We start from the raw sequence: 27835 nt of genomic DNA, 5'->3' as shown, positions 1-27835 counted from the left end.
ACCGCCTCGCATATGTAAGTCACCAAATTATCGCTGTTGCAGAGGTGGCAATATGTATTTATGCACCTGATTGAATGCAGTCGTAAGAGTTTCTGGAAGTGTTTACCGTCCTTAGGAGCATCATGTGCAAAATGTTGTTTCCTTACATAAAGCTGGAAACCTCCTGAAACGTTCTTCCTAGAATGCCACACAATGCATCAAATTCTTGATTTATCTCACTTAGCCGTCTTGTTTAAACACGCTACAAGGTGTTAATGAATTTCAATCAATATTTGTGAGCCGCCTGAGGGTTCTCCCCGTTTGGGATAAGCTACCATTGTTTTCAATAACCAAGCATAGTTGCTTCCTCCCACATTTCGTTGAATGCACTTGAGGAAGTTTCACTTGTGCTCAACTTGAAAGTATTGAAGAGCACTGTAGCATATGCCATCAGACTGAGGGTGCTGTATGTCTCCATGTCCTTAAGGGCTGCGAGAAGCTTGGTCATAGCGAAAAGGTTCATTTCCAAACACTTCAACTTTTTCATTGCACGTCGGACGGCCGAAAAAGTGCTCGCCGGCGTCAGCGGCCTGTTGCTATTCAGCGTTGTTTAGATATAGTGCCAGGTTCTCCACCGCAATCCTTGATTTGTGTCTGCCTTGCTTCGTTTTGGATGATTTTCACAGGTAAGACAGCCGCGTGGTATGGTCACAACAATTGTAGTGTTCTTGCTTGTTTTGTCGCTACAGATTCAAGGCTTACTTTCGAGCATGGCCCGTAGCAAGGTGGGCCTGGCACAAATGTTTGGCAGAAGCAGTGTACCTAGCCGAAGGCTGCACTTTTTGAGCAGCTTCATAAGCTCCTCTGCTCGCTGTGGGGCCCTCTGCAGTTCTATTCAAAGATCAGCAGATGGCTTGCCTTTTGTTAATACGTTGCATTTTTGTAGGTTTGGGCTTTAAATCCACACGAACTCCCGCTCCATGTATTTTCATCAGTCATTTTTTCATGAACAACTGCTCGGCAATGTACAGGCTGCTTTTGTTTCTTTGTGAATTAAAGTTGCGTCTGCCCTGAACTTCCAGTTGTGCTTCACCTCACGTAAAAGATGTCCGGCCTTTCGCAATTCATAACAGAGTTCATTACTAGATATCATGAACTCAGCGTTGAGGCATTGACATCTTTCTGTGGCTAGCTTTGAAATGCAGCTATCGTCTTGTCAGTATCTGTCTGAAACTAACTTTTAGGTTTGATCTGTATTTTGAGCTTTAGCCCTGTCTCAAACGCTGGAATAGGTTCGGCGAAGGCTTCCTTGATTCTGCCCTAGATGTTGCCTGTCCATCAAGCGCAGTAGGCACTTGCTGGGAGTTTTGGCCATGCGACATTTCTTTCATAGGCTGTCAGTGATTTGCGCTCCGTCGTGATCGCGTATGCGCTTCTGTCCAAAGGATTTGAGTGGTTGTTTTTAATGACTGTCACATGCTTTGTACGATTGGCTTGGCGCTGACTTCAGGCTAAGCAGTATTACCGGCTATCCGAATGCTTGATTAGTCATGGCTTTTTCAATCATTGTCGTGAGAGACTGTTGTGGACACCTTTGCCGTAGAGCAAACCATTTTTTCATACTTTTAACAGTTCGAGATGCAGGAGGCTTGGGACGTCGTTTGCGCTTAGACTACTGAGGCTTTTCGCAACATAGGTAAACTGCAGGTGGGATCTCCTCACTCCTCTTTAATCGTCTCATTTTACCGCCTTAACTGCAATTCATTGACATAGGTAATGTACGGATCCAACTTTTAGCTCTAATCTTGGGCCCTAGTGCTTGTTGCCAAAGTTAGGTTAATGTGCCGTGGCAGTGAGAGCAATTCATGTTTGCAATTGTGTAGAGCTTCGTGCTTGGCATGCAGTCATTATCGAGGAGAGCTCTCTATATTACTTGACCTTAAAACTCAAACTTCTGGTCCTGACGACTTACCAAATGTCTCTTTGTGGTGGTAGGCCAAGTGTTTTCAATGTTTCCGGTAATAATATTTTCCACGTCTCTTTTCTCTACAAGTTTCTTGTCAACAGAAAGACCACCGGAGTGATTCCAGTGTTCATGACAAAGGTTAGATAAATATCAGGCAATTTTTTTTAACATTCACTTCATGTCAGTTGCTTTAAAACAGTAATTTCAAATACATTACTGAATTCCGCGACGATAGCTTTTTTGAACAAGCTTACAGAATAGCTTCTGGAAAACATTCTAAATATAGTCAGCTTGCTTCATTTATACTATAATTTGCTTAGGTTGGTAATAGTAAAGATCAAAATGCTTTTATTCTTAAAATGTAGGAAATTATTTGGTTAGCCCCTTCATAATAAATCATGAATAATTTTCTGAGCTTTATTTCAGAAACGTTGCCATTCCTTAACTGATTGTGCCTTGGATCGCAGCGTACGTTACTAATTTTGAACAATTTGGGGATGTGGAAGGGCAGCAGTATGACTCTGAATACGTGAAGTCTTGTAAAATCCGGAATTACACAGGACTACGTCCTAGGTTCCTTGCTGTTTTTTAAGTGTAAACGATGTTGTGAAAGTATTTATTTATTTATTATTTTATTTATTAGTTACCTGCATCGCCCCGTAGGGCATTACAGCAGGGAGGTTACCAACTTGAATCAATACATCAACAAATTATTTCAACGCGTAGTAAAAAAGCATCATTTTCTGTAATATATACAATGGTCGATGGCAATCTGTTCCAATCTCGAACAGTTCTAACAAAAGAAGAATAACGGAAGACGTCACCCCTACAAGAAAATTCCCTGACCTTCAAACAGTGGTCAAGTCGCCTACATATATAGTGTGGTGCGTGGATATATTTTTCGTGGTTTATGCCTGTTTTAGAATAATGACAAAATTCAAAATTCCTGTTTAAATAAGCTTGTTCGCTGACTATTGGGTTTTGTTACGTCAGATAGCTTTTTCTAGCTACTAGTAGTACCTCAACGAAAGCCTAAATAAATTTCTCACTAGTGGTGAAAACAATGGGAATGATCAATAATGCCGAAGAAAGTGTATTCCTTGAAGTTTTGACCAAGCGCAGCAGTCTCATATAGCTGTTAACACCGCCTTTGACTGCTCGAAAAAGTGACTAATTGTTCTTGCGTACGTCGGTAACCTTACTAGAAATCAAACCTGGAATCTACATACTAGCAACATATGCCTTTCCTCCTGGCGCACTCTGTGATTCTTTTGTTGAAAGGTTAGCCTAAAAAGGTAGCGCACGCCTTCGTGCTCTGGGACCCTTACACTTAATCAAATATTTATTGACACAAATTCTTCTTTATCGTTCTTTCGAAGGTCCCCATTTTATTCGCTAACAGCTCGAAGATATTCCTCGGCAAGATACGCCTGCATGATTTGGAACTTGCCTGAATTCGTCGTTGATACTCTCTGATGCCTACGTTCTCAAACTTTCTGAAATTAGGTTTGTGAGTGACGCGAATATCGTTGCACTTTCTGGAAGCTATACGAGAAGCAACGACTAGGCTTGAATCATCGACGAGTCATGTACAAAAGCTGAAGCTTGACCTGACCTGCAGATAAGATTTCGACGATTCACGAGTGTGCTCACCACATTAGTGTGCTACTTGTATTGCTGGGCACAACTTTGCCTAATAAACAGCTAGTTTCGGGAATGCGTTGGTTTTTCACGGCGGTTGTTCACTGTCACTAAAACGTCAGATCTGGTGAAGGTAACATCCTGCGCTGAGTAAATAGTCCCACTACGTTAGGACATCACCGTGGTTTGCAAGTCGGAATGCAAACATTCTGACGCTGCATTTCTCGCACCCTCGTCTACATTTCCTTGCAAAGCGATGAACTTGAGGAAGCCTTCCTAGGAACAATACGCACAGAGGCATTGCGTGCAGATCCAGGATTAACGATGTCTGCTTAAGGACTTGGAATACAACACCAACTTTGCCCCCAAGTCTATTTAGGCGTAGTTTGTCTTTGTTTTTGTAGCGAAACGGCGTCCTCGTGAAGAAGTGCACATCGCCACAGCGCGACAATTAGTTCGTCCATGTGTCAACAGCTCTGCGGTCAGAAGTTGCGCACTGTGCACATGACCACAAAGAACTCAGATTTTCCTGCACTCTCTCGATGATTCAGAAGAAGTATTACTGACCAAGGCTCGCCACCGAGCTCGCTCACTATTTCAAGACCTGCCGAGACTAGCAGTGACGCAAGACACCATCCACAGGACCAGCATGATTGCTACAGCTAATCGAGCATGCTTTCCGACCATTCTATCAGATCTTCGATTTATCTTAGCCCTTTGCGACGTTAGTTATGGGAATAAATGGATCTTTGTGGCTGCCGCGTACTTTATCCGCTACGAGGAAACGAATACCGTGCCGAAAGGCAACGCGGCAGAACTGTGGGATACTTCGTCGGCAGCACTGGGCAATGACATGGTGTTCCAGGCGTACAGATTATGAATAAAGGACCAACGTTTACATCAGGTCAAGCTGAAAGCATCCCGTTATACAGGAAGATCATTCACTGAACTACAACTACCTAGCACCCGCGAACAAACGGCCTTACAGAATGCCTAAATAGGACAATCGTCAGTATGTTGGCAACGTACGCCGACGTCGAACTGAAGACGTGGTGTGCCGTCTGTAAAGGTGGTTAATTCGGGTCGTAGAGCAGCAGACACAAACGCAGCACCCGGAGGTAGGGCACAGCCAGAAAGCGAACTGGGTGCTAAATCGGAGGCGGGTGCTAGAGGACGTTTCGAGACGGGCATCTCTGCTCCACGTTTGATTAACGTTGATCGGGTGTCCGCGCTGAGCCGGGCGTCGATATGGTGGCCATGAATATGGTGACTGCGGTCGCCCGGTCGCCTGACCGACCCAGAGCGGTGAACCGAACTGGGTACGAGCCACCCGATCACCACGGGGCATTTCAGCCTGCCGATCTTCGCCACAATCACCCCCGGAATTGAAGAGTAGCTGTCCTGGCGACCTAGGAAGGGGTGAGCGGATCGTAATACGCCTCCAGTCGGTCAATCCACACAGTATCTTGCCCCCGACGACGCAGATCGGGAGATGGCGAATGGGTTCGACCTCGTGATTAACTGTTTATGGCTGCGAAAGCACGCGTCTGAGCCCGTGGTACTTCGGAAGGAGCTTCGACCAAAGGCCAGAAGCAACAACAGGCGGGACCCAAAGCCACACGAGTGAGTCGGTGGGGAAGGGGTGAGACGGTGGGTGGAGCTTATGATGCTCTTTTTGGCGTCACTGTTAAGCAGACGCCAAATAATGGGCCAGTTGTCGACATTCCTAGGTGTACTGAGTGACCGTAGAAACAGGTAAGCATTGAGCATGGTCCGGCCGGTACGGGAGAACCGTATTGATTGTACTGGAGGGATGGTGGCCGTAAAGCAGAAAGAATGGCGAGAATCCGGTAGTGGCTTGAGAGGCAGTGTTATGTGCGCACGTGAAGAATGGAAGTACAACATCCCAACTGGAGTGGTCAGACGCAACATACATTGATAGCATGGCATCAAGAGTTATGTTGAATCATTCTGTTAAGCCATTGGTCTGTTGATGATAAGTAGTTGTAGTGCGCTGAATGATTTGCCATTCAGACATTAGCGACTGCTGGACGTCCGAGAGGAATACGCGACCCCGACCGCTCAGCCCTTCCCGAGTGGCGCCATGGCGGAGAACACAGTTTGTTTAGAATGAACGAGGCGACGTCTTTTGCTGATGTGGCAGACAAGGTGGCGGTTTCAGCATATCGTGTCAAATGATCTACGACGACAACAATCCATGTTTCCAGTGCCAGTAGATGGAGGAGGCCCGTATACATCAATGCCGACACGGTCAAATGGCTGAGCTGAGCAGGGAAGTAGCTATAGAAATGTGGTGGAGAGATGCACGACACATTTGCATCGTTGACAGGCAAACCAGGAGCGTACGTATTTGTGGACGAAGTTGTACATCCCCCGCCAATAATATTGTAGGCGAAGCCGTGTATAGGTCCTTGACACTCCGCCGTGACAATACTGCTGATCAGAGTGAAAAGCGGAGCATAACTCTTTTCGAAGATGGCGGGGCACTACTATGTAAGAGCTATGTGCGCCCGTCATTGTGGTAGTTGCGGCGGTATATAAATCCATGGTGGATGGGGAAATGCTGCGCCTGTCGGCGTAACGCTTGAGGTGCTGAAGCTGCTGGAGGATTTGACGAAAATAGAATATCATAACGATCCATGGGTCTTTTCGTTGCTCCAAGGCCATATCCAGCATGTCAAGTGGTCAAATATCATGCCTGTAGCAACAAGTACTGGTGTCTGGAGTAATCGAGAAGTGCGAGAGGGCATCGGCGTCAGAGTGCCTGCGTCTAGAGCGATAGACGACACGGATTTCATATTGCTGGATTCGGAGGGCCCACCAAGTGAGGCGACCCGACGGGTCTTTGAGGTGAGATAACCATCAAAGACCGTGATAATTCGTCACCACGTGAAAGGGTCAACCGTAGAGATATGGGCGAAATTTCTGAAGACCCTATACGGTAGCCAGGCACTCTTCTTGTGCTACTGAGTACTTGTGGCCTCAGGTATTCTTAGGACATGACTAGCATAAGCAACCACGTATTCGGCATTAGTGTTCTTACGTTTTGCGAGCATTGCACGGAGGCCGACACCATCGGCATCAATGTGAAGTTCTGTAGGTGCGCTTCAATCAAAATGGCGCAAGTTTGGCGGAGACGTGAGTAGGGGACGAAGAGTTGTAAAGGCGTCATCTGAGGCTACCGACCAAGTAGAAGGTTTATTGCCAACCTAGGATAACTTTGTTTATTAGAGCGATCAAAGTATCGAAATTGCGAACGAAACGTCCAAAATAGGAGCATAGGCCGATGAATCTGCGTAATGCTTTGAAGTAATCATTCATAATAAATACTTACGGAAACTCTCCATGTTTTTTTAAAATTTTATTCCGTTTTTTATACATTGTCATTCTGTTAACAAGCGTTCTTATTACTCATGTGCTATAAACATGTTTTGATATTACTCTTAGCTCTCATCTGTACTACTGTTGCTTTAAACATTGTATAACATCATAAGTGTTTTTAACAGGGGATCCCGATACAGTCTTTCACTATGGCACCTTTTTATGTATACTGCGCACATGTAATTATCTGTATTTTTTACTAATAAATAAATTATGAGATTATCAAATTATGAAGTGAGTGCGCTTCGGGAAATCCGATACGGCGCGAAGTTTAGCAGGATAGGGAAGAATGCCTTCTTTGGAGACAACGTATTCTAATATAGTCAGTTTTCGAGCTACAAATAGGCCCTTTTTTTTGGTTAAGCTGGAGACCAGCATTCCGGAGAGAGGACAAAATTTGATGTACACGGCGAAGTGGGCGGGAAAATTAGGGGAAAAGACAACAACGTCGTCGAGGTAGCAGAAACAAGTATGCCACTTCAGGGCGCGTAGGATGGCGTCGATCATGCGTTCAATGGTGGCGGGTGCATTGCACAGACCAAATGTCATTATAGTGAATTCATACAAGCTGTCTGGTGTTACGAACGTGGTTTTATAGCAGTCAGCGTGAGCCATAGGCATCTGCGAGTAGCCAGAGTGGAGATCTAAGGAGGAAAAAACTCTGCTCCTTGCAAGCAGTCAAGTGCGTCGTCGATGCATGGCAACGGGTGTACATCCTTTGGGGCAATCTTGTTAATCCTTCGTTAATCAACGCAAAATCATGTGGGGCCGCCTTTTTTTTTTAGCTGGGCCGAGTGGTGATGCCCAGGGGCTACTAGAAGGCTGGATGACACCGCATTTGATAATATCGTTCACCTGGTCATTGATAACACCTCTTTCAGTCACAGATGCTCGGTAGGGACACTGTCGAATGGGTGCATGACTACCAGTGTCGACAGTGTGCAAAATATTGTTGTGCAGCCGTGTGATGTTGCTTGGCAGTCAAAGGAGGAAGAGCAGCCTTGGAGCAAGTGAAGAAGTTCGTCGCACTAGGTCGTCGTAGGGTCACTGGCAATAGCTGGCGCAAAAGAACGCGGCAGTGACTGTGGAGGCTATGCCTCGAGAGCGGCAAGTGGAGTCGTCCATCATGTCAAGTTTTGAAGATGAGGCAAGTGGCTCTGCTCTGCCAAGGCTTTCACAACAGCGTAATGTAATTCGTTCGGCCGATGGGTTTGCCACACACATGAGAGAGGCGCGAGTTTTGAACTCGAGGACCGCGGACGGCAGTGGTAGTGAACGACGGTAAACTAAGAGTTTAGACGGAGCGAAGATTACTATACCGTCATCAACAGAGTCACAAGAGATACTGGCATCAGCGGCAGATCACGCGAAACAGCATGATTTCTATATTATAAAGGACCTCCTGAATGACGACATGAGTGGTGCAGGCGCCGGATGGCTCGACGTGTGGCGCGTTGGCAGTCCGAAGGGACAGTCTAGAAAGCGACGTCGTCACTATTCCTATCTGGCGTCAAATACGGACATCTATCAGTGAAAGTGCATCACTGGTGTCGCCAATTGCTATAGTCAATGTGCTTTGTATTGCGACTTCAATAACGCTTTTCAGGGAAGTGTGAGGCCTTATGCATTTCGCTGACACCGCAGTTCTCGCCTCCTGAACTGCTAATTTTAGTTTTCCTTGCGCAGACAGCTCCGACAGTGCATGGAGGAAAGAGAGTGGTGGCGAGGAGAAGGTTACCCGCAAGCGGAGAATGCGGCAGGAGGAGATTCGAAGGTGTCTGAATAGCTGTGGCATTGTTGGAAACATGGTGCGTTTGGACGCACATTGTTGTGGACGTTCGATGCAAGTAGGCGAGAGTGACGTCCCACGTGTCGAGCACGGTCAAAATAAAAATATATCGGACGATTCTCTTCCGTACGCCAATGGGCTTGAGGTCGTGTGTACTGCACCACTGACCGGGCTGTAGGGGATACATCATCATCATCATAATAATAATAATAATAATAATAATAATAATAATAATAATAATAATAATAATAATAATAATAATCATCCTGGCTACGCCCCCTGCAGGGCAAAGGCCTCTCCCATTCTTCTGCAACTACCCCGGTCATGTGCTAATTGTGGCCATGTTGTCTCTGCAAACTTTATCTCATGCGCCCACCTAGCTTTCTGCCACCCCCTGCTACGCTTCCCTTTTCTTGAAATCCAGTCCGTAACTCTTAATAACCAGCGGTTATCTTCCGTCCTCATTACATGCCCTGTCCATGCTCATTTCTTTTTCTTGGTTTCAACTAAGATGTCATTACCTCTCGTTTGTTCCCTCACCCAGTCTGCTCTCTTCTTATCCCCTTAATGTTACAGCGATCACTCTTCTTTCCGTAGCTCGTTATGTCATACTAAATTTAAGTAGAACCCTTTTCGTAAGTCTTCAGGTTTCAGCCCCGCAGGTCAGTACTGGTAAGACACAGCTTTTATACACTTTTCTCTTCAGGGATAACGGCAACCTCGTCTTCATGATCTGAGAATGCTTGCCAAACGCACGCTAGCCCATTCTTCTTATTCTGATTATTTCAGTCTCATGATCCGGATCCGCAGTCACTATTTGCCCCAAGTAGATGTACTCCCTTACCACTTCCAGTGCCTCGAAACATATCGTAAACTGCTGTTTTCTTCACAGACTGTTAAAAATCACATTAGTTTTCTGCACATTAATTTTTACACCCACTCCATTCCTTTGCTCGTCCAGATCAGTGCACATGCATTGCAATTGGCCCCCTGAGTTACTAACCAAGGCAATGTCATCGGCGAATCGCAAGTTACAACGGTATTCTCCGATAACTCTTATCACGAAGTCTGCACAATACAGGTCTTCGGTTATCTCCTGTAAACATGCTGTGGCGTGTTTTTTCGCAAACTATTCTGCTATGCAAACTCTACTAATAACTCTCCTCTGCCACTTCTATTCCTAGAACCTATGCCATATTCCCCTGCTTCTCGCCTGCTTCTCGCCTACCCTGGCATTGGGGATAAAGTGCTTGTTTATTGGAATCTTGTTGCTTTATATATAGACGGTTACAGTAGCTCTGGAGGTGCTATAGATATACTTCAGTATTTTCACATATGGCTCGTCTACACCCTGATTCCGTAATGTCTGCATGACTGCTGATGTTTCGACTGAACCAAACGCTTTCTCATAATCAATGAAAGCTATATATAAGGCTTCGTTATATTTCGCACATTTCTCTATCAGCTGATTGGTAGTGTGAATTTGGTCTATTGCTGAGTACACTTTACTAAATCCTGCCTGGGCTCTTGGTTGAATGAAGTCTGAGCTGTTACTGATTCTATTTGCGATTACCTTAGTAAATACTTTGTAGGCAACGGACAGTAAGCTGATCGGACTATTATTTTTCAAGTCTTTGCCGTTGTTAGGTATGGCCGGACGCAAAGGGCCATACGTCATCCCCTTCCCCTCTCAATGTCGGGCACCGTGGGTGCTGCGTCATCCCCTTCCCCTCTCAACTTGGTAGGGTGCCGTCGATGCTGCGTCATGCCCTTCTCCTCTCAACTTGGTCGGGCACCGTGGATGCTACGTCATTCTCTTACCATCTCCTGGCCGGAGAGGTCAATCGCCCGACCCTGTCCCCGGATTCATCGAAAAGAGGATCGTCAACCCCTTCCCCTCTCATGGTCGGGAACCGTGGGTGCTACGTCATCCCCTTACCCTCTCATGGCCGGACCCCATGGAACCGGAGAGGTCACTCACCCGACCCTCTCCGCGGATTCATCGAAAAGAGGATCGACTTCTCCTTCCCGTGCTTGGTATTGCAAGAGGAGGGGCCTTCTCTCTGTGCCTCTCACGTGTCATCGACGAAAGCAAGATCCCGCCCACACGATTGTCGAGAGCCCATTTGGGGCTCCGAGGTATACTTCATCTTCTTATTTTCTTTCAACTACCTTTGAATAAACAGTGCAAGTTTCGCACTAGCAAATCGTCTCGCCCTTGCTCGGTCGCCATGGTCCACCGGATGCCTGCAGGCCACCGACAACGTTACGCTACCCAATAAGTAATGTCGGTCGAGCTTCGAGAGACAGGGCGCTAGCAGTGGGATCGCCTACAAATGCAACGCACTGATTGCTAATGGAGGGATCGCCCTGAGGTGCAACAAACTGGCTGGCAGCGATTGGGAAACGGAATCCTGGAGACCCCAACTTGGACGACAACTACGAGATCGTAGCCTCTTCGTCCTGGCAACAACGTTCGGAAAGAAGGTGTCTGGATCATGACTGCATATGGTGAGTGCACGGCTTTTCTTCGCTGAGATATCACTTGGCTTTTACGTATTTTTTGGAAAGTACATAGCAGAGATTTTTGTTTAAACCGTTGACGGAAGTTTGAGTACGTCAAGGTTGTATAGTGTGAAGGTTTAGCGGCACTACGGGCAGCCATGAACTTGAAGGCAATAAAGAAGCCGGAATTGTTGAGCTTGGCCAAAGAGTAGGGCCTCCAAATTGCCGAATCAAAGATAAAACCGGAGATCATTGAGGCGATCGAAGCGACCAGGGTTGACGACGAGGAACTGACGGAATGCCTCGAGAGCATTAAAGAAAAAGAAGAGCGTAAGCGCCTCGAGAAGGAGGAAAAAGAAGAGCGTAAGCACCTAGAGGAAAAAGACGAGCGTAAGCGCCTTGAGGAAAAAGAAGAGCGTAAGCGCCTAGAAAAAGAGCAAAGAGAAGAACGTAGGCGAAAGCACGAGAAAGTGGTAGCGACATTGAAAAAAAAAACACATACAATATTTTCAGTAGTTAAAGGAACAAAGACAATGCCTGTCTGAAAATTCTGTAAGCAGTACAGAGCAAAAGAATGAGAATGTATCTAGCAGACTTTCGCCAAAAGCCGACGAGAAAAGTATTGCCTGTGAGATTAACGGCCCAGTCATACTCGAACGGAAAGGGCTAGCTGCTAACGATGCCTTAGTGGCAACAGAGGCCTTTAAAGGCCAGAGTGAGAGCGACGAGGCGCTGTGCCAACAGAAGACTGTAGAGACAGCTAGGCCATCTGCGAACAAATTGGCACAGTTACCGCGCGTGTGCGTCGCATCTCATGGTAACGAGGTCATTAGCGAGGTACAGAATACTGCTGACCTGACAGACGCAAGCACCCAGGTCGAGTGAGATCTACGTACCGAAGTGAGGTGCCAGCCGGACGATGCAATTGAGAGTAGTTCTCGGGATGGCGAGCTCCGTAGCTCACGAGAGAACAACTGCAGGGTTCAGGGATCGGTGCGACTTTCCGCCAGTCTAGGTAGCCTAGAGCTGGATGATTTAATTAGGAATCATTCGGACTGTGCGTGTGAGACAGCGCTCGAGACCGACGGGCTGTGTGTCAATGCACAGCGTGAGCTGGGCAATGCAGTAGAGGGCAGTTCGCTAGAGTGCGAGTTGGATAGCTCGAGTAAAGCCTGCTGCATTGCGCCAGAGTCGGTTGAGCTGTTCGCCAGTCGAGGCAAAGATAGAGTCGATTTAAATGATAATCACTCTGACTGTGCGGGCAAGAGACCGATCCGGGCCGATGAGATGTGTAACGGCCAGCACGAGAAGCAGAAGGCGACATGAAGAAGAGTTCAAAGAGAAAGCGCCGCAGAAAGAAGCGCCTTAAGGATCGGAATGCGGTGGCTAAAGTAGCAAAGCCAGAAGACGACATGAAGGAGAATTCAAAGAGAAAGCGCCGTAAGGATCGGAATGCGATGGCTAAAATAGCGAAGCCAAAGACGGCAACAAGCGCGAAAAGGCAGGGCGCAGCGAAAAGAAAGGTGCGGTCGTCACGGACGATGTTGACGCATCAAACACGTTTGAGCCACCGGTCAAAAGGGGACCGAGAAGCATGTTCTGCACGGACGCGGACAGAGGGCACGGGGCAGTTAAATCCCTCGTCGCTCCCTCGTTCTTTTCAGCACTGAGCATGCAGTACGAAGAAGCGCAAGGTGGCAAGACGAGACCAGGTGGGGAGTAGCGACGTCGTCAATCGAGGTCATTATGAAGGCGGGGCGCCAGGACGCAAATTGGCAGGGGACCCTAACGTCTTGTGGGAGCTGATAGTGAGTCAGGCCTTTGGTTGTTTCTCCGTAGCCAGAGTAGCTTTCGGTCCGCCACCTCCTCGAGTACGGTTCAAAAGTTTGAGTCAGTCAAAAAACGTTTGAAACGGGAGACCAAGGGAGCTTCCGTAGAAAGGAAGTGTTTTGTTTTATTATTGAACATTTGGAAATTTTCGCGATTTAAGACTAGGAATTTCTTTCAATATGTAAGGCAGGAGCTTTGTTTGTGTTTTCGTTTGAAACGCTCCAAGATTTGAAAGATGCCTTTTAGGTAAAAGTTTAGTCTCGCAAGGTGTTCGTTAATAAGTAGATAGGCTTTCATTTTTTGTGTGTAGGTAACCTGAGTATCAAGGTTATCGTTGAGAGGCCTACGGTAACGCGTGTGGGTTTTCGTTAACCTTCGTCTTTTTATGCGTTTTTTATTGTCTAAGGTTAACCGCGTAAGTTTTCAGTGAGTGCATGACTTGCACCGAGAAGCGGTTTTAGTTCCTTTAGCGTCTTTCCTGTGTGGACGGAAGGAAGCAGAATTATGACTGGGTTGCTCGTGTGGTTTGAGGGCAGCCGTATTCTGACTTCTCTACTGAGCGTACGTAGAACGAGTTATTAGCAGACGCAATTGGTTTAGGGTTCTGCGGAGTGCGTAAGTTACGCAAGTTTAGTTGCTCGTTTAAGCCTAGGGACTAAAGGAAGAAACGTGAGTAGGCGTAACGAAAAGTTTGCCTACGACGCAAGTGCGCGTTCTGAATAATGAAAACCAGGCCAGCGTGCTTGTAATTACGTACTTGTGAAGATGGCCAGACTGTTCAGTGGCACCAATACGTGCGATAAGTGCGCCACTGCGATGGGTTGGAAACATGCGGTTCGTGTAGTTGGGCGGTGCAGAAGCTAGCTTGCTATATCGCTACGAGAGGGGTCAGCTTAACGGCAATGCCGACGGTTTCAGTCGTTGCCCCTAGAGTATCGAAAGCCTCATGCTCATCCGGGTTTCCGTTGCATTTTTTTCCGTTCATTCATAGGTTTTTCCGAAGTGAAGCCGATTGTAGGCTGGCCACAATGACCACGTTCTAACGCTTTCAAGAAATGGCTGTTTTTAGTGTTGAAGGGGGGGAGGACGCGCGTAGGAAATGGGAAAGGTGTAGAGGGTTTTCTTTTTTGTTAAAAGCCGGGTGTGTCTTAAGGGATAGTGGCCTTGTGCTCGCTGCTTTGTGGTTGTGGGTCCGGCACTGTTCTGTGGTGATTGCTTGCCCACGCAGGAGACGAAAAATGGCTAGACCTGCTCGCAAGGACAACTTCACCGGCCCGGACTAGGGAGAAATGTCACAAGAGCGCCACGAGGATGGATGACCACTCCCCGGAATCTACCTTCTACGAACGAAGGGTTCGTGACCTCTACGGAGAATCCTGAACCGAAACGCCGATCCCTCGTACAGCAACTGCTGGCCCCTGCACGTCGGGATTTTCCTCCCCCGCCGGAGAGTCTGTTAGGTATGGCCGGACGCCAAGGGCCATACGTCATCCCCTTCCCCTCTCATGGTCGGGCACCGTGGGTGCTGCGTTATCCCCTTCCCCTCTCAAGTTTGTCGGGCACCGTGGATGCTACGTCATCCCCTTACCCTCTCATGGCCGGACCCCACGGCACCGGAGAGGTCACTCACCCGACTCTCTCCCCGGATTCGTCGAAAAGAGGATCGACTTCTCCTTCCCGTGCTTGGTATTGCAGGAGGAGGGGCCTTCTCTCTGGGCCTATCACGTGTCATCGACGAAAGCGAGATGCCGCCTAAACGATTGTAGAGAGCCTATTTAAGGGGCTCCCTGATATACTTTTTTTTATTTGAATATACTGCAGGCCCTTCACGGCCCGTGCAGGAGTGGTACAGAAATGCAATGAAAAAAAAATCACGATGACAAGTCAATACATTGAATGCAGTTAATAAAAGAGTCGATGTTATTGCAACACACAATATCGTTAGTTAATTTGTTCCACTGGGAAATGGCTGACGGAAAAAGGGAATGCTTGTGAACATTAACGTGACTTGGGGGAAGATAGATTGTTTTGGAGTGATTAAGTCTGGTTGAACGTTTTGGAGGATCTTGGAGGTAATGAGAACGTGCTATTTGGAAATGACCATGGTATAATTGATAGATGAATTTTAGTCGCGAAATTACTCTTCTCTGCGAGAGGGGTTTAGGTTAGCCCTTGCTAGCAGACCCGAGACGCTGGATTGCCTTTTGTAGTCCGAATATACAAACCTAACTGCTAATTTTTGTATGCGTTCTATTTTGTTTATAAGAAATTTTTGATGAGGGCTCCAGATTAGATCAGCGTATTCTAGGCATGGTCTTATTAGTGTTTTGTACGCGTTTAGTTTGAGGTGTGGTGGTGCTGCGCGCAGTCTCCTTTTTAAAAAGGTCAGTTTGCCTATGGCTTTTTGACACATGGTCGAAATATGAGGCTCCCAGTTAAAGTTAGGCGTGAGTTTAATGCCTAGGTATTTTACCTGGTTGCTTTTGTTGATTGTTGACCTTCCGATCGAATAGGTCAACAATCAACAGGTAAAGGGGATACTTCATCTTCTTCTTATTTTCTTTCAACTACCTTTCAATAAACAGTGCAAACAGTGCAGTTCTGGCGTTATTTGTGGAATGTCAAATTCCTCTAGACTATTCCCTCTTTCATTATTGCCCTGCGTGCCACTGGTACAGTATAAATCTCTATAGAACTCCTCAGCCACTTCAACTATCGTATCCACATTAGTAACAAGAATGCCGGCAGTGTCTCTTAACCCATACATCTGATTCTTGCCTATTCTTTGTTTCTTCTTCTACGCTTTCATGCTTCCTCAATTTCTTAAAGCATGCTAAATTCTATCCATATTATATTTTTATGTCAGCTATCTTGCGCTTGTTCGTTAACTTGGAAAGTTCTGTCAGTTCTCCAGCTGTAAGGTTACAGCCTTTCATGCATTGGCCTTTCGTAATCAGATACTTCGTCTCCTGCAAAAGCTTACCTGTATCCTGTCTAACGAAGTTACCACCGACATCTATTGCATACTCCTTAATGATTTCCACAAGATTGTCGTTCATTGCTTCAACACTAAGGTCCTCTTCCTGAGTTAAAGCCAAATATAAGTTTGTAGCTTGATCCAAAATTCCTCTAGTTTCCCTCTTACCGCTAACTGATTGATTGGATTCGTATCTACCAGTTTCTTCCGTTCCTACTCAAGTCTAGGCTAATTCGGGATCCCACCACCATGTGGTAACTACAGCGGTCCTTGCCGAGCATGTCCACATCTTGCATGATGCCAGGGTTAGTGGAGAGCATGAAGTCTATTTCGTTTGTAGTTTCGACATTCGGGCTCCTGTACGTTCACTTTCGGTTGCACCGCTTGCTGAAGAAGGATTTCATTTTTTTTTAAATTGTTGCGTTCTGAGAGCTCTACTAATAATTCTCCCCTGCACCTCATATTCCTAGAACCTATGCCATATTCCCTCACTGAGTTTTCTCTAGCCTGCTTCTTGCCTGCCCTGGCATTGAAGTCGCCCATCAGTATAGTGTATATTATTTTGACTTCACCCATCGACGACTCCACGTCTTCATAGAAGCTTTCAACTTGCTGGTCATCATGACTGGATGTAGGCGCGTAGACCTGTATGACCTTCAATTTGTACCTCTTAATAATTTTCACAACAAGGCGTGCCACCGCCTCGTTAATGATATAAAATTGCTGTATGGTACCACCTATATCCTTATTAATCAGGAATCCATCTCCTAGTTCACGTATCTCCGCTAAGCCGCGGTAGCACAGGACTTGCCCTCTTTTTAGCACTTTATATTCTTCACTGGTCCTCCTAACCTCAGTGAGCTCTATTATATCCCATTTAATGCCCGCTAATTCCTCCTATAGCTCTGCTAGACTCGCCTAGCTAGATGATGTTCTAGGATTAAACGTTGCCAGGTTCAGATTCCAATGGCGGCCTGTGTGGATCCAGAGATTCGTAGCATCCTCTGCTGCGTCACAGATCTGACCACCGCCGTGGTCACTTACTTCGCAGCTGCGGGGGACTGAGGGCCGGGGTTCGATTGTTGTATTCATATGGGAGGTTGTGGCCAAGTACTGCACTACGGTGCGCAATCCTGCGCTAGTCAGAGAGTGCGTTGCCGGTTCTGGTCACTAGGTGAGCCCGCACTTCAGGCCTGAATATACAATTTTATCAACACGCAGATATGTTTTTTTCTTTTTTTTGGTCTGATGGAAAATTGTGCGTCAACAGGATTCATATCACGGTGCTCTTGCACGCGAGGCGGATGCTGTACATCTACACCAGCGCTGCATCCCTGAAGGGGATACGGGCGGGCGCAAAAGCGGGCGAAGGGGACACTGGGTCTGTGGTGCAGGCCTCGTAGCGACATCGGAGTGCGCCAGGGGAGCGGCAGTCGGAGCCTGCTGGAAAGAAGGCGAAATGCGGTCGGCTACTTGCTCATTGATGACCTATTGGAAATCCAGCATGAACAAAGAACTCGACGGACCGTGTGTAAGTGGAATCAGAGCAAGCTGACGAGTCACCTCTTCATGGACGAATTGCTTGATCTGAAGCAGCAGCGAAGTTTTATCCGGGGCAACAGCCAAGCTGAACATTGAAGTAGCCTGAGGAGGAGATTCGCAGGCGGCTATGCGCTTGCGTAGTTCGTCGTAGCTCTAACAGAGACGGACGAGTTCAGAGACTGCCGCCGGATTTTTCGCCAACAGCATCTGAAAGGCGTAGTCTTCAATGCCTTTTAAGATAATGTGGATCTTCTTGGCATCAACCATGGTGACGTCAACACTGTTACAGAGGTCTACAACATCCTCTATATATCTGGTCAATGTCTCGCCGAGCTGCGGGGCGTGACCACGCAAACGTTACTCGGCGCGAAGTTTGTGAATGGCCGGGCAGCCGAATACATCCGCCACGTTAGTTTTGAAGGCCGTGGATCAGCCTGTGGATCTTCATCACACGTCCTTCTTTTTTAGCCTGCGTTTACAAGTAGGCGGCGCAAGAAACAATACATATGATGCCATTCAATCTGGTTTACTGAAGGACCACAGTGACAACGCTCTACGTCATGCTACCGCACGTCACCGACGACAACAAGCTTGACGTCACCGCATATCTACAGCGCGCCGACGAAGCCCACCATCGCGCTCGAATGAGCATCAACCAGGAGAAGCCTGAGAGACAGCACTTGGGTTTGTACTGCGGTACACCAATGTTGGCTAAGTGAAAAACTTCTGTAACGTTATTTTGGACCGTGCAGTCTGCTTCGACGTATTGGCACAGGGGATTCGTCATGCCGGAAGGCATTACGCAATAACAAAGTCGTCGCGAGCGCGCTGAAGTCATCCACGTGTGCATCTCAAGCAATTCTACGCACGCTAACAATCTTTGGAACTTTCTTTCGTTGTGGTTTTGGATATCTTGCTACATGGGCGTTTATTCTTTTGCTTTTTTGTTATTTGAAGGATTGTAGCGATGCTTTTTAAGGCATGGCATTGACACGTGTATTTGGTATCCATTTTCGGGGGACCGCATTTCATCCGCGAATGAAATAGAGTGTTCGCTCAGCGGAAGGATCACCTTCATAATTGAGAACCTGCTCAAACGTTATCATGAATTCTATCTGGTGTCTATGTTACGCCGAGCCTCGCCTAATCATTGTATGCGCGACGCGAATAGTGTTGTACTTTATAGAGGGTAGGCATGCACCAGCGATTACGCATGAAGCTCCTACTAGTCATGTGTAAAAGCTGGAGCGTTTGACCTGCCAATACAATATCGACAATCAACGAGTGTTCTCGAGGGAACCCTGGAGGTACTTGTTTTCACACGCACGGGCTTTCCCTATAAACTGTTATTTTTGTGATCGGCGTTCTGTCTTTGTGGTTGTCAATCGTCACTAAAACGTGAGGTTATGGTATTGAACGAATTCGACGGCACACAGTACAATGTTTTATAACGTATGTTTAAATCTGAATCAACTTCCGGACTACTCAATTCTGATAGCATTACTTCGCTGGAAACAAGAAGCATGAATTCAGGACTTCAGCTTTAGCACTTATTCAACAAAATAAATGTCGCTGTCTCCCTCGAAAGGCGGAGTGTTGATTCGGAGAGCAATCTATTAGACAGCTATACGAAGAAAGTATAGCAGTTTATTCGGCCATATAATCTTGGAAACCTTCGCTTACTAATTAAATTAGCAAGCATCGTGTTACACTTGCACGGGCGAACATAAAGACATCTTATTCAATTACCACAGGCACTCGCAGTCGCGAAATTCCCCCTCGCGCTGCCTCTTGCTTCAAGGCCAACTCATAGCCCCGTACGATCCTATCAACCCTCTGCGCGCCTAGACCCTACCCATCGCAAATCGCTTTCAAGACAGGAACCTCATCAACCGCGCCTTACGCAGCAGCAAGCGCAGTAAAATAGCTAATTGTTACTCTCGCATCGATGAGTTTTACCTTTCTTAACAATTTCTCAACATTCCATGTTTACACTGAATTATCACAACACACAATTTTTACCATTTCCACCATCAACTCCTGACGGATTTTGGTCAGTTGTTGATTCTTTTAACGCGTCTGGTGCCATGCTCTCACTCAAATGAAATATCTTACAATGCTGAAATCAGTTTCTTTGGCAAGGCATGCACCACTTTTTGTATGGTATGCTGCGTTCAAATCCAGTCAAATCTAGTGATCTTAGGAGATATTTGTATCTTAAGAACCTTCAAAAATTTTGAAATTTCAGAAAGCTTGGGTAATTAGGTTTAGTATTCTGTAACTCAAATATATGAAACTATATCCCTTTTGTAAATTGAATATTGTAATGCATTTAAAGCGAACAAAAAATCTTCTACACCGCTCTGAAGTATACCAATCATTTGTGGGTAGGACTGTTGCAAGAGCGTCGTAAACATTAGAAAAAGTTACGTAAGATGTAGTGTAAATTTATGCACTGAATTCGCCAGGCTCATTTATTCTTACAGATGCAAGTGACATAATTGCAATACCCGGTTCTGGTGCACTTAAATATTTGTATGCATCGCGTACTTTAACTTTTGAGGGTACAATTACTTGGGGCAACTTTTCGAAAACGTGCTCGGTCCTAAATTAACAATTCGCTTCTTAAAGTACCTGTGACTCAATTGCAACACATTTCGCTCTGTCTGATCCAGCGCTTTTCGTATAAAAATATTTTATTTCTGTATTTTACAGGTATCCAAATTGTTGGACCCGAATCAAAGCATCCTCTGCTGTTCTGACTACTCTCATGTATAAATAACTACTTCAGGCACATAATGACATTTGCAAATAGAAGCCTATCATTTTTCAAGGCACATACACGGAGAAACAATTTTGAAACTGACGCCAGGTGCAAAAAACATAAAATAACATATGATTTTGAGCAACTTCTCTGGAAAAATGCCTTCTTAAATTTGTGTTGAGCAAATGCAATACATGGAAAGCCAATGTATTTCGTGGCGAAGTTTGGTAACACATATCTCGTAACATGCGTCGGTTTCAAAATTTGTTCCTGGCTGGCATGCCCTGCATACTCACCAGCTACAGCTGGTACATTACGACAGGTGCCCTAAGTGTAAAGGTGTAAATACCTCTTGGCAACATTTTCGTAATTAGACGAACGTGAATTTCCTTTCCACAAATAATGTCAGCCTCTTAAAATAAGTGAACTCAGCTAGTACATTGTGCTACCCGCTTGATTCGATTTTAAAATTTCTGTTAAGACAAAAAAAAAAACATTACGTGTCTTCGCTGTCTGTCTTATGAATTATACATCTCTTGACAGCGAGAATTCCAGACTTGCCCACTGACCATTTCTTCAAAGCTTGGCGGGAGGCCGCAGCAGCAGCCATTCACCAAGCTTGGGCAGACAGTACGATGATTCTTAATAAGGAGACTGAGGCGAACGCGTTTTACCTGACCAAGTTCAACATGATTTTCGTCCTTCCATCAATTCTGCTTCCCAACATCCTTTTCACGGACGGTCCTGCTGCCTTCAACTACGGTAGCCTCGGCACGGTGAGCATAGGCATTGGTACGATGGGATACTCGCTAATTTGTGAGTCCTGCGAAGAAGGAGCAGTTGTTCTTGCATAAGATAACTAATGCGAAGTCCAACACTTCATGTTTTAAAAGACGGAATACTTCGCGCGTTTATGCACTTGCCGCGTGACTTTGGAGGTGTTCAATTATAATGCGTGTAAACGGCGAATAGGTGATGCCAGATACTCTCAACAAACACAAAACAGAAATAAATAGAATGAGTGAAATGGAGGTCACGATGCAATCATCCGTTCGTCTTATAATTACCTGCACATGTGCCTTTATCATTGCCAATGCATGTGTTCCCTTGTTGGAAGATGTGCTAAAGAGAGCACACGTACTGTTGCTTATACACCCCTCGAAGAGACGACAGCATTCTGGGCTCTGCGGCGGATTGAAAATCTCGAGCAGTATCGTACTGAACTGTTTTCATGACAAGCGGGCCACTCCAGAATCGGAGAGGCTGTTCTCTTAAGTGCTCCCTGATTTCAAGCACTAGATATTCTTCAGACTCAGTGATTCCCTTCACACCCCATTTCCAGTGCTGTGAACAGGTAAGCCGGCCACCAGACAGCTCCAACGCCACATTTACCAACTCATTGGTTAGGAAAAAGTCCGGCCATATCACCACGTTGCTGCTGATCTCAATACCACTGTAATGAGTGAACCCGGGTGGTATAACCATTGTCCACTGTTCAAGAGTATTTAAAATTGGCTATGTGCTCTTTGTTTCTCTTTTTGTGCCAGATCATTGGTCACGAGATCATGCATGGCTACGACGTCAACGGATCGCAGTATGACGAGAACGCCAAGCTGAGGCGTTGGCTGTCGCCTGAGTCAACCGAGCACTACGTGAACAGCACTCTCTGCTTGCGGGACTTCCACGTAGATGTGAGTTAACTCTCGGGCAACGCTGGCCGAAGTAGCTTCGCATTACGCGCTTTCGGTGACTGTACTCGTAGAAACATCTTCTTTTCAGAAGTAGCACAGTATTTCTAACAAATACCGTATTGCGATGTAACTTCTAATGTAACCTTAAAAGACCTACCCACTGTCTGAAACACTTCGTCTTGTTGATTGTATCCTTACACCTTACCTGAATCTGAATCAAGTTACGCTGAACTTCTTCTCTAACCTGGATCGCCATTCTTTTCAACTTTCCAATTTTATCAAAAATGTCTCCATGTCTCCATCTCGACATATTGGATGAATCTTTTTTATTCGTAAGTTTCCGCATGATTTGCTTGATTATTTCAGCCTAGGCTTATAGAAGTAACGCGGCCAGCTAAACACAGCGCAAATGACACCTAGCAGTAGTTTCTGGATTCTGGATGTACGGCTACAAGCATACATGGGCCGGACATGCGGTGAGTTATGGGGCGCGACCTGTAACTGCACCCGTGTTCACTCATTTAGAGAATATGTCGCTTATTATCGCAAACATTGGTTTGCTGAGCTAACTTAATGCCGAAGCGTATTAAGCAAATGTATTACACACTGTTCTCTTCTGATGGCAATTATTGCTTTTTCGTTTAGCGTACCACAACTTTTACTCATACCAACCGTTTGCATCTTGTTAAAAAAAGTCATTCGAAATATTGTGAATGCGCCTCGACTAAAACACACTGAGCCGATCTTTAAAGCACTTAGTATAACCCCCTTTCCTCATTTGAACGAAACTTTACTCCGCCGACTGTATAGAGCATGTATTACGAAAAATTACTGTTTCATGTTACAGCTTTCCGCATTCAAATGCAAAGATCCTGAGCACTCAACGCGAACTAGTTTGAAGTGGTTTGTACCTAAGACCCGAACTAATTATAGCTGTCTAATGCTGTGATACACTCTCCCGTATTTATTAAACAGGGAAGCTCAATCGATCCACACATGGTTAAGAATTCCAACTTTCTTATCTTGTGTTTGTTATCCGTTTTTTTTTTCATCGGAAAATGTTTTCGCGCTGTTTCTTTTATGTTTACCTGTACTACTGTCAAGGCTCTGTACGGTACGCCAGCCTCGTCAAGCCTTCTCCTTGGCATTCTGCCGGAGCACCTAACATCCCTATGATGTTAAAGAAATTTATTGTATTGTATTGCATTACTGGAACGCGCATGTGTTCTAGGGTTGATTTGTTGACTTCAATAAAGGCAGCCCTGCCACTACTTCCGAAGTTTCTTCTTATTACGTTTAACCTAGAATAGCTCTGACCGCTGACATTCCTAGCGCACCCACCGCGGTAGCCCAGCGGCTATGAAACATTTCAATTCCAGCCGCGGCGGCCTCAAGTAGGTAAGGGCGAAATGGAAAATATTGTGTAATTTGATTAAGAGTTGCAGTTAATGAAGGCCAGGCAGATTCTGTATTGAAACGCAATCTCTCATTACCCACCCCCCCTCCTACCCATATCATATTTTCGGCAGGTAGTACTACCAAATTTATTATTTGGAACCGAGTGCAAGCACCTCATCTTCTACCGGGCCGTACCATAAGCAGCACTTTGACGTTATTTGATTACTTAAACACCGCTGCTCAGAAAGGTATTATACTGGGTGTCCCAGATAACTTGGACCAAAATTTAAAAAAGAAAGCCAAAGAGCTCTAAAGAAATCGTACCGCCTACATAGTAGGGGCAGCCGTGTGTACTTAGAGCCTTTTTTTTTCATCATGATCTATTCATTCAATAATAGCTTTTTATTAGTAAACATTTTTATTACGGTTTGAGTCGCTAAAAATGTCAATTGCAAACTTGTAGAGCACCTTAAATAACCTCCGAATCAAGCATTTATTCGTGCTGAAGTGTGCCTGGTTGTTGCTTTTTTTTTCCATGAAAATACATATAACTGCGAAATACGAGAAATATGAAATAGATGTGTGCTTGCGCGTCGCAGTTCGAGCGCCTCCAAGCAACTTTCGAAAAATGTACGACTGCATTCATTTCCCGCCGCATCGTACCAGAAATCATGCAGGATGGCTCGAGAGGCTCCGCGACCTAACTAGCGTCGTGCTATAGGCGTCAGCATCTGCAGTCACAAGAATGCGGTGCTCCATCATGAGGCACTAGGGATAGCTTTACCGTTCGCGTATCATGAAGCACAGCTGAAAAAGAAATTCAACCAATGTTAAAAAAAGTGCGCAAAAGGACACGAAAAAAGCGAAAATGCCAGCTCTCGGAAGAACAGAAAAGAGCTACTCAGGAGTTTATTTCAATAAAAGATAAGCGGAAAGCACGAAAGATGTTTCAACCGCCCACAAAGAACCATCCAAAAGTGCAAATAGTTTAGCCATTTACCCTTTCTGTCTCTTGAACCCCGTAAAAGAGGCAAAACGGTTTTTTACCTATTTCTATCTTCGTCACACGCTTTCTTTATGTAAGGATAGGCCGACTGCATGAAGTTGCCTTAAAAAGTCACGTTTCACACCAGTTTTGAGCGCTTGTTTTTTTACTCGCACTTATAGCACGTGATGAGACAGGTCACCGTCTGGAACAATTTAGCACTTGTTTCTCTCGAACACTTGTAATGTTGAAGCTTTGACCAACGACGTTGGAATCTCGCGGCACATATTACTTATTTTTCCCTTTAGAGCGTCCGGTGTGGTAGTTTCGCTGCTATTCACGCAATCTTTCACGTCGCATCACAAGATGTCCAGTGGTGTCATGTCCAGCGACATTGGTGGCCAGGGTTACAAGTACGTGCCATCCAATCCACTTTCCAGGAAAAATCTCGTCAAGCCTTGCTCGAGACTAAATACTGCTATGCGTAGGAGCACCATCGTGTTGAAACCAGAAGCCCCGAAGTTGCGCAAGTGGAACAGTGAAGCAGACGTCGTTCACAGGGCCCTCGAGGATGTCGTTGACGTAGGGTTGCGTTGTTAGTCTGTTGTCAAATAAGATGTGTCCGATGTTGTTGTCATCAAAAATACTGCACCACACCCTAAACAACCACTAGTATTGGTGTCGTTTTTGTGTGAGCAAGTGGGGATTCCTATCACTATAGTAGTGCGCGTTGTGAACATTAACTTGTGCGTTTATCGAGAAATTCGCATCATCCGTCAAAAGCACGCGAATGATAAGGCCCGGTTGTTCTTCACATTTCGTGAAAATTCATTTGGCAAAGTAAACTCTGCTTTCAAAATCTCGTTCTTCAAGTTTTCGATGAAGATTTACATGGAACGGGTGCATATGCCGTTCCTTTAAAATCATCTGCACTGGTGACCCTAACGTTCCGGATTCCGCACTGGCGTCATGCCGACTACTGTGAGGGTTAGCAGCGAAGGATGCCAATACATCAGTTTCCGCTTCTTCAAATGCCGTCGCAGTCCTCTGTCGCTTTCTTGTGAAGCTCGCAAAGGACTTTGACGTTCTAAATATTTTTACGTACTAAGGCGTCCTCCACACTGCCACATCCGGTATAGCTTGACTGCCTTCCTCTTGTCACCGTACGCCGTTCCCAGAGCCAGGATCATATTAGCCTTGTTATCATTCCTGAAGGGCATAACTGTCGTCTTGAAGTGCAGGTCACTGGCCTGGTACCATTGAGATCTCCCATTTTCATTTACGGAATGACAGGCCAAGCAACAATAATTCACGTAATCGGCAACAGCATACGCTGGCCGCACAGATCAGCCAAAATGAATTAGATGGACGTAGCCGGCGCAAGGTTTCTTTCTATTACTAAAGGGAACAAAAGGAACATACGTATCCATGCACAGAACATGGAGTATGTTCTGTGCTTGGATACGATTTCGCACCGATACGGCTGACTTTTTACTACATCGCTTTCGGCGCTGAAAGCTCGGGACACACAGGAATTCGCATGGCTTGGAGTTTGGGTATGCGGTGTTAATTGCCGAGTATACAGCTGTAATGACCCGCCAGCGAAACAAATTTGGCGCCATTAAGAAGGAAATGACCTCACTTCTGTTTTTAATAGATATGGCGTCACGTTTTTTTTTTCTTCCACCGGAAGTCTTCTCTCCTTATACACCTTATACAGATGGCGCTAAACCCATGAACCGCCAATTACCCGCCATATTTTGAACGTATTGCTTCTATGAAAGGTTCTCTACCTTCTTTTTACTCTGACTCGAAAGCAACACGCGATGAACCTCTTGTGAACTTTAGTGACAAAACCTCCTTCCACTTCAAGAACATGCATGCCCTGACCTGAATACGATTGACTAGGGGCTGAAATAGGAGCCACGACTAACATTTCAAAGAAGAACGTTAATGCTAGCCAAAATTTGCTTCTATCTCCTGATCTGGAATCACAAAGCTTATATTTTGCTGTTGTTTTTCTGACAGAATGTTAAAGCGAGAGGCTGACGTTTTTGTTGCAAATAGGAGTTTGCACTCGTGGACAATACTACATGGCAACGCCGGGAGAACTACGGCGGCTGAGCTTCTGAACACGTGTTAGCGCGCCACTAAGTCCGACATCGCTTGACAGCGATTCTGGTATTTTGGAGGAGATACGGATTGGCGTAGCTTGCGCGCTCGATACGGTTTCACGTTCTCAAGGACGTGGAAAGTAACGTTGAAGAGAAGAAAATTTACAACTCAGTTCCGTATTTTTTCTTAGTCTGTTGGCGTAAATTATTTGTTTAGTTGTTTTTTTCCACAGCTTGAACTATCACGAATGAAAATGCGGGACTTCTTTCAGAAGCGCCCTAAGCTTTGTGCGCTCAGCCTACGTAGACTTTCCTTCATTTCGACAAAATTATGATTGCGAGTATTCAACTGAAACGCAGACCCCACAAGAGTAAAAATTTCGCGAATGCATTCCAAAGCAAGAAAACGAGCAGTAGTTATTGCCTACGTGTAGAATGTGACAAGTTGGTTAACTCAAATGTATCGATGACTTGACTTCATACTATCAGGACAACTAGATCCATAACCTGTCTCTTGTCAGTCGTGCAACTTATTATGGTGCATACAAACTGGCTGATAACGAGCGGAACGATGTTAATATCGCAGGTCCTTCGCCGAAAGCAAGAAGTCCTAAACGATACGGTAGACTCGGAAAACCTCGCCGACTTAGTGGGAACAACGATGGCATACTCCGCGTTTAGGTCCCTGCCCCCCTCGAAGAGAGACACCACGCTGCCCGGCGTCACCATGACACCGAACCAGCTATTCTTCGTTGGCCATTGCACACCATGGTGTGAGACACAAACAACGCAACCGGCGCCCTGGCTCTCTGGCCGCAATCGCTACGCACCTGGCCGCTCTCGGTGCATCGTGCCTCTCATGAACATGCCCGAGTTCTCGGATGCATTCAACTGCAAGCTGGGGTCCGACATGAACCCGCCAAACAAATGCAATTTCTGGATTTGAAATTGCGACAGCCAGCGCGTTCGTTGTGTCATTCTGTACCTTTCGTTTAATAAAAATTCCATGTTGTGGCGGCAAGCTGACAGATTAGCTTACAATCTAAATGTTTGAGAGCGTCTGCTTACTCATCACCCTGCGTGTTTTTTGGCATGCAGCTGCTCGAGAAAAATAATAATGGGTTGATAAACTGCTCTGTTTTGTTAGTGCCTGTAGTAAACAAGCAGTCCAAACGCAGTAAAAGTTACCATGTCTTGTTTTAAAAGCTCTCTTCCCGCCCGTGCTTCTTGCGCTGCCTTGGCTACCATCCAC

The 27835-nt window shown here is 45.8% G+C and overlaps 1 protein-coding gene across 8 annotated transcripts in view; it reads left to right on the top strand.

Moving 5' to 3' along the window:
• Nucleotides 1-27609, top strand: part of LOC135911688 (neprilysin-1-like) — a 346542-nt gene extending 318933 nt beyond the window's left edge. For all 8 annotated transcript variants that reach the window (XM_065444035.1, XM_065444039.1, XM_065444037.1 and 5 more), the window contains 3 exons: nucleotides 20939-21171; nucleotides 21943-22086; nucleotides 27170-27609. In XM_065444035.1, coding sequence (XP_065300107.1) covers nucleotides 20939-21171; nucleotides 21943-22086; nucleotides 27170-27529 — 737 coding nt within the window. In that variant the 3' untranslated portion in view covers nucleotides 27530-27609. The remainder of the gene's footprint in view (nucleotides 1-20938; nucleotides 21172-21942; nucleotides 22087-27169) is intronic.
• Nucleotides 27610-27835: the final 226 nt, after the last annotated feature.

This window comes from Dermacentor albipictus, chromosome 2, assembly GCF_038994185.2.
Source record: "Dermacentor albipictus isolate Rhodes 1998 colony chromosome 2, USDA_Dalb.pri_finalv2, whole genome shotgun sequence".
Classification (NCBI taxonomy): Eukaryota; Metazoa; Arthropoda; class Arachnida; order Ixodida; family Ixodidae; genus Dermacentor; species Dermacentor albipictus.
Note: the sequence above shows the minus strand (reverse complement) of the source record. Positions and strands in the feature narration are given on the sequence as shown.